Source organism: Nematolebias whitei, chromosome 9, assembly GCF_014905685.2.
Source record: "Nematolebias whitei isolate Nwh7 chromosome 9, NemWhi1, whole genome shotgun sequence".
Lineage (NCBI taxonomy): Eukaryota > Metazoa > Chordata > Actinopteri > Cyprinodontiformes > Rivulidae > Nematolebias > Nematolebias whitei.
In genome coordinates this window covers 50,819,888-50,827,737 of record NC_056506.1, presented here as the reverse complement: position 1 = coordinate 50,827,737, position 7,850 = coordinate 50,819,888, and the positions used below count along the sequence as shown (strand labels likewise).

The 7,850-nt window shown below is 41.4% G+C and overlaps 1 protein-coding gene across 2 annotated transcripts in view; it reads right to left on the bottom strand.

The window, feature by feature from the left end:
• The window catches only part of LOC119415276 (discs large homolog 1-like protein), a 97,573-nt gene that overhangs the window by 68,673 nt on the left and 21,050 nt on the right, over nt 1-7,850 (bottom strand). For both annotated transcript variants that reach the window (XM_037682452.1, XM_037682453.1), the window contains exons 3-4: nt 7,564-7,727; nt 1,882-1,953 (exon numbers count right to left, since the gene is read on the bottom strand). In XM_037682452.1, the coding sequence (XP_037538380.1) occupies nt 1,882-1,953; nt 7,564-7,727 (236 nt within the window). The remainder of the gene's footprint in view (nt 1-1,881; nt 1,954-7,563; nt 7,728-7,850) is intronic.

Sequence of the window (7,850 nt, the reverse complement as noted above, 5' to 3'; positions counted from 1 at the left end):
ACGTGTTTCATTCTCACGTTTCCGCTTCGTCGTGTGGTTCAAACGCTTCGACGTGTTTGTCTCACATTTCCGCTTTGTCGTGTGGTTTAAACGCTTAGACACGTTTCATTCTCGCGTTTCTGCTTCATCATGTGGTTCAACTGCCCCGATGGTTTTCGGTCTGCTTTGCCATCTGCAGAGCTCAGCCTCCACCGGTGGTCCAGTTTGTCCAAACTACAGGTTCAGAGGATTTACATGAAAAGTTTAGAGAGAGTTTCTCTGCTGGTCATCTGAGTTCAGCTGAGGAAGATGAACAGATGAGAGGATGGCTGATGTTTTCCAGAGCAACACAACAACACCAGAACGACACAAAGGAAACTTAAAGAACCTTAAAGAACCTGCAACGGAAATCCACACAAACCACCACCATGAAGGTCAGAACACCAGTACAGCTCCGGTCTCTGTGAGGGACACCACAGGCGACTAACTTCCCCCGACAAAATAAAAGCTCAGAGAAAGCTGGGCTCCAGGGTCAGGAAGGCCGGAGTTCGATATGAATGTTGACACGATTGAGATGTGCCGAACTCAAAGCAGCTGTTTGAGTCTGCAGGTGGAAAACACGAACCGACATTTTATTAAAATCTATTCTGCTTTATTTTGGTTGTTCATGCTGGGGCAGCGCTTGCACCGTTATTAATAATACTAATATTCACACATTTTTACATTCATATACGTTTTCATTTTCAATCCAACTTCTCCTGCAGACTTTCTGTTATTTTAGCTGTTTCAAAATGTTTGGCTCATTCAGGAGATGGCTGCTGTGATTTTTGTAATTTTTGTACTTTTTAAAATATTAAAGTTTTGTTACTAATATATTCCCAAAGACTTTTATCAAGATCAATTCAGCTCCTTCAAAAACTTCAATTTTTTTATGAAATCTGCTTCGGCTGATGTTTCAGCCATTACTGGCTTTTGTTCTGCTACATTTAGTTTTTAGCTAGAATTTTCCTTTTTTATTTTACTTTTAGCTATGATTTTACTCATTAGCTTTAAGCTAGGGTTCCTGTTCTTTTAGCTTATAGCTAATAGCACTTTGGTAGCAGTTTCTATTTTAAATGTGCTCTATAAATAAATCTGACTTGACTAATATGCTAACTTAACTTTTAGCTAACATTCTGCTTAGATAGCTTTTAGCTTATGTAATGCTGCTAGCTTTTAGCTCATGATCCGTTTCTTTTAGCTTCAGCTAGTTTACCTTCAGTTAGCTTTTAGCTCATGTTCTGCTTCTGTCAGCTTCACCTGCCCAGCTTCGGCTCCTTCAGCAGGTTTCAGGTGAGCTCAAACTTTTAATCTTTGAGTGAAAACGTATCGTTTTTATTTAAATAAACTTTTGAAAATGAAGCTTTGATGTCAGTGAAACGCCTTCTCCTTCTTTGGGTTCTGTGCCGGGTCCGGTCCGCAGGGACAAACCCAAAACGTGTGGTTCTGCTGGGAGGACAGGAGGTGTACTGATCCGACCTGACAACATGAACCAAATGAATGAAGCACAATGACCCATGGCCCCTGAACGCCTCACAAACCATCTCGGGGCGTCCCCGTTGGTTTTACTTCACGGTACCAGAATGTTCTGAAAAAACCCAGGGAGGAAGTTCTGCTGAGCAGCAGGAACAGAACGTTCACCTCCACCAGTAAAGACCAGCTCCAGAACCAGTTCTGACTCTGGTGTCCTTCAGGGACATTCAGGTGTGAAGAAACCTCAGACACACCCTGAGGCCGTTTGGACTCCACTGACCCTGGATCCAGACCCCCCCACCCCGATGGTCCAAAGCACACGAGGACTGAATGGGGCATGCGGTGAAGGTGACAGGCCCCCACCGACAGCAGCAGAGGTCCGGTACTTACATGTTGGTCCTGGCAGGGGGAGGACTTGGCGTGGGCCAAAGTGTGCAGGATTTCATTTAGGAGGGGGGAGTCCTACGAGGAGGGGAGGGGACGGGGACGTTGGGTTCCGGTCGGGCAGAAAGGGAAGAGAAACACAACAGGGTCAAACTGGATCAGAACATCCAAACAGCTTCAGAGGAGGAGACCAGTTCAGACACAGGCACAAGTCCTGATCCGGTCCTCCCCTCCCAGGATCCAGACTTTCCTGTGAGCCCGTGAAACGGTCCGGATCAACGGTTCTGTCCAGATCTTTACGAGTCTCTGCTGGACCTCATAAAAAAATTTTTATTAAATGACTAAATGAGCTGAAATCTTCTTAAATATAATCTGTTAAATCAAATGAACTCATTTCAGGGCAGAAATCTGTTAATTCAGTAAATTTAATGTCAGTTTTGGTGATTTTATTCTATATTTTATTTAAATGTCACTCTTCAAAATAAAGTTAGACTATGGTAAATAGTAGGGGTGTAACGGTGCGCTAACAGCACATTTCGGTTCAGTTTCAGGGAGGGCTCGGTTAATTTTCGGTAAAAAAGACCAAAATAAAGACAAAATGTTTATTTTGAAAGTATGTCAAGTGAACAAGTTCAGTCATTACAGAGTTCTTATCTGGAGGTGATCTGGTGGATGAAGAACCCTCAGCTGCTGTCTTTGTTCTCAGACTGCAAACAACACAGAGATTAAAAAAACTGAGTCAAGATTATAACTTTAAATTAAAAAGTTAATTAGATAATAATGATACAATAACAATACCTCTTCTTTCACGGTCGTCATATGAGGTGGTTGAATGTCTCGCTCATCATCATGTGGCAGATTTAAATCTGCTCCGGGGCTTGTTGACCGTCAGGTTGATCTTTTTCATAAAGAGCTGCTACAACTTTAGCTGAAGTGCTGATGATGTCGCAGCGCGGCTCAACAACTTGATGCTTAAAGCCGACGCATCAACAACATTCAGACGTAGATCCAGAGCTTTAAAACCTCCTCCAGCTTGTGTTGTTGCTCTGGACTGATCTGAACCACCTGAGAACGTTGTTTAAATGCTGCTGTTGTCGCTCTTTGAACCGAACTGCGTTCACGTTCAGACGATGTCGTTTCAAGTCGTTAACAAGTTCGACGTGTTGCTGCTGCAGATCCAGTCTCTGTGAAACAACGTCCACACAGCTTTGGATCTGTTCACTCGTCTTTGAACAAGAAACACATAATGTTCCCAAACAGGAGACCACAACGAGATGCTAATGCTGCGCGTGCTGCAAGATAATAGCACCGTGCTGAAACACATGCAGGAACTTTAGTTCCACGACGCATAATCTCTCGTTAATAAAATTTAATAAGTGAAAAAATAACCAAAACGGTACGCACGTGGACCGACCCGAACATGCCGTACCAAAACGGTTCAATGCACCCACATGTACCATCACAGCACTAGTAAATACTAGAGCCTGAGCGATATATCGGTAGGGATGATATTTTAGACCAATATAGGCCTTTGGGAACATATTGGTATCAGTGATAATTGTCCCATTATGTGCAGATATAAAAACTTCTAATGTTCACCCCTAAAACACTGGAACCAGTGAGATTGTACAATGTATCCAGCAGAGGGCACGTGAAGACAACTTTCAAGTCATGGCCGTTCACTTAAGTTTCAGTTTCAGCGCAGCCGAAGCACTGAGCAACACTGTGTAGAGTATTTTGCTGAACAGAACACAGTAAGTTTATTTTAACTGATCTGTAAATAAATCAATAAATTCTCTTCAATCCTCCAACCTGCTTGTCTTTAGCTACGTGCCTCTCAAGTTAGCAAGCTAACGTTTAGATAACCTAGCATCAGCTATTGCTTGTAAAACTTTATCCAGAACAATAAATCTCACGTAGAGGTAAAATATATCGGTGTTAGTAACGTTATCTTTGTCGTCCTCAATGAAATGCAATGTCTGTCTGAAATCTTTACTTCTCTACAAAGAAACTAAACTCTGATGAGGTCAACACTAATCAGACCTTCACCTGCGTGACTCTTTGAACAAAGAACAGAGTTTCTGTGTTTAATTGATATTTCTGTAACACTAGTTCATGGTGAATAGTGGAGGACAGAAGATGTGAACGCACGTTAGGACGACTGTTGCAAGACTTCAAGTGTAAAAAGAGATTTAAAAGTATCATACTTGCCGCCGTGCATGTCACACCGCCGTGTAAGTCGCATGAAAATGGTTGTTTTCAATATTTTCCATGTCAGAATGAATGAAATCGTCAGATCTCAGCCAAAAATTGGGTTTTAAACATGGGGAAGAACAACAAAACAAACGCATTGCTTCACTGTACAAGTCAAAGACATGCTAATTTATGCTAACAACTGCAACAGCAAAACTTACAGTAGATTAGGGCTGGACACTAATTCGATATCGATATATATCATGATATACTTTTGTTCAGTAACGGTGATTTGAGTTTTAAGCACATTTTCAATATTTCGATACGATGACAGCGTTTCACTGACGCATTTCTTTTTCTGTTCAGGTTGAAGCAGCCGCTTGAGTTTCAACCCGAACAGAAAAAGGTGCGACACAACTACGTGACTGCGTGGTGACGCAGACGTTACGCAGAGCTCGAGTCCAGAAGGAGTCAGCGGTAAAAGGCTCATCTCCAACACGCGTCAGGTTTTACCTGCGCAGAGACGCTGACGACATCACTGATAAGAGGAAAGACTAGTTCAGCGGTGTGGAAGTGGTTCGGCTCTCTAAGATCTCATTAACTGCAGGTTTCCGTCAGTTGCTGCAAAAGTCGTTCCAACTAGAACTTGTTTCATCTGAAGAGTTTCCACTGGACAGAATCTGCTGAGAGTCAGAAGATGAAGAACAATAAAAGTTTGAGCCAACGTGTCCCTGAATCCCCCCAGCTGTATCAAGAGGGAAACCTGCTGCATGGCTTAGATTATGTTGTTCTTTAAAGTTCAAACTATTAATATTGACAAAGTTGAGACTTTTATGTTTATTTGACGGTGATTTCAAAATTTATTTGAGGCTGAATACAAATAAAAGGTGAACATTAATTGATTTGTACAGTTTTCTGAGGCTTTTATTTTGTTTATATCGATATCGGAATTATATTGTTATCGACCGAAATTAAGAGCTATATCGTGATAAAAGTTTTGGCCACATCGTCCAGCCCTACGGTAGATGTTTAGGTTCTTGGGGGTGGACAATGCTCAAACATTTTCAGCCATTACATCAGTTATCGGCATCGCCTTTCCCTCCCAAAATCGGTTTTGGGAAAAACCAATATTTCCATATCGATCGGGCTTTAGTAAAAAGACAGTTTCAGGGTCAAGCTTTGAGTTTTATCACATTTAGACTCGTGAACATTGTGAGTCATCGAGTTAGAAAAGCAACATGCATGACTTTGTTCTTGCTAAAATACTAACATTAAAAACTAAAATTACTGAAACACCATCTAGAAGAAAAACGTCTACAGAATGGTTATCTATCTATAGGTATCCATCTATCTATAGGTATCCATCTATCTATAGGTATCCATCTATCTATAGGTATCCATCCATCCAACTATCTACCTATAGGTATCTATCTATCTATCTATCTATCTATCTATCTATCTATCTATCTATAGGTATCTATCAATATCTTTCCACCTATCTATCGATATCTACCTACCTATCATCTGCATTTGTATCTATTTCTCTATCTGTATCTATATGTAGGTATCCGTAACTATCCATATATTTATCTGTATCTATCTACATTTTTCTTTGGGTATCTATCTGTATCCATCTCTATCCATCTATCTCTATCCATCTATCTCTATCCCTGTCTATCTATCTCTATCACAATCTGTATCTATCTCTATCACAATCTGTATCTATCTCAATCTATCTATCTGTATCTATCTCAATCTATCTGTATCTGTATCTATCTCTATCTCTATCTATCTATCTCTATCTATCTCTATCTGTAGCTATCTGTGTCTATCTATCTCTATCTGTAGCTATCTGTATCTATCTATCTATCTATCTCTATCTGTAGCTATCTGTATCTATCTATCTATCTATCTATCTCTATCTGTAGCTATCTGTATCTATCTATCTATCTCTATCTGTATCTATCTATCTATCTCTATCTGTAGCTATCTGTATCTATCTATCTATCTCTATCTGTAGCTATCTGTATCTATCTATCTCTATCTGTATCTATCTATCTCTATCTGTATCTATCTATCTCTATCTGTATCATCTATCTCTATCTCTATATCTATCTATCTCTATCTCTATCATCTATCTCTATCATCTATCTCTATCTGTATCCATCTCTATCTATCTATATCTATATCTATATCTATCTCTGTCTGTCTGTATCTCTATCTCTGTCCGTCTATCTGTCTATCTATCTATCTACTATGTCTTTATCAAGTGATGGCTGCAGCCCAAACACCTGCTGAGAACAAAACCGAAGGTTCTGAGTCCAGTTTGTTCATTTCCAGTTTTTTTCCTCTGACAAACTTCAGGTAGGACAGAAACTGAATGAAAACAGAGAAAGCTCTGGAAGAACGTGTGGAGAACCGCTGATCCAGAACCTTTAGGGGGGTCTGGACCTTTGGAAGGAGATGGTGGATCAGAGCTTCAGATGTGAGGTGGAACCAAAACCAGTTTTAACATTGTTACAGAGTCCATCAGGTTCTTCTTAAAAACATCTCCAGACCTGAACCCTACAGAGGACCTTCAGTCCAGTATGACGCAGCTGGACCAGGTTCTGAAAGCCCCATGAAGTCAAGAAAAACGCGCTGCTCCTCCAGCAGAACCTCAGACTGGATTAGTCTCAGATGTTCCATAAAACCTGAATCTTTTATTAAAAATATCCTGAAATTAAAAAAACAAAAAAAACAATTCTAAATGTTCTGAGATGGAACAACAAACAAAACTTCTGAAGAACAAAATTTATTTCCCCTTTAACTTCCTTCATTTTACACGAAAGAGATGCTCGTCCTAACCCTGGTCCAGAATTCTGGTGCTTGAGGACCACCATCTTCCAGGTTCTGGCTGTGTTCCTGCTCTTCAGAAGGTCCTCAAGTTCTGCAGAGACCCAGTAATCGCTCAGTTTTTGAAATGAGGTGAGAAACTTTTAAACCTTCCAGAACCAGGACAGAGGACCACGGGTCTAAACAATCCAAGACTGCCAGAACTGAACCTGACTCAAAATCCTCCTCTTCATGCAGTATGCCTCCTCCAGATGTTCCCCGAAGGACAGGATTTAAGGGTCCACGCAAGAACTGCACCCACAGGACAGGTTTTCCTGAGGTGAAGACCAGGAACTCTCCTGAAGACCAGGAACCTTCTGAACAACATCATGTCCCTCACAGCCCATCCAGGCAGAACCACTTTTATTAACTCATTAAATGAAGTCTGTTCTGGACCCAGAGACGTGATACCAACCGAATCAGGACTAGCAGACTGTGGAACTAGGAGACTTTATTCAAAGCAGCTTCAAAAACCCAGATCTATTTTTACCCTTTTTCTATTTTTACCACCAGCAGGACGTCTCTGTCTCCGTTTGTCTTCATGAGGAAAAGGAAATAAATCCAAGCAGCAGGACCCGAGTGAGAACGTTTGGACCGGCTCCAGAACCAGTAGGTTCTTACCTCGATGCTGGTACTAAGGCTGGGCAGAGTCTCCGAGGTCACTGTTGTGCTTTGAAGGCTTGGGAAGTCCCACAGGTTGACGGGCGACACGGGCTCCGCCCCCTTGGAAGACTCCGCCCATCTCTGACTGTCCAATAAGGTCACTTCGTAAAATTCCTGGATATCTGTGAAAAGAGAGAAACACTTGGATTAGACGGACACTTTAAAAGTTCTTCAAACAAACTTTTCAGGGCCCGACAAGGACCGCTTAGTCTCAGAGTGGCTCAGGACCCGACATGGACCGCTTA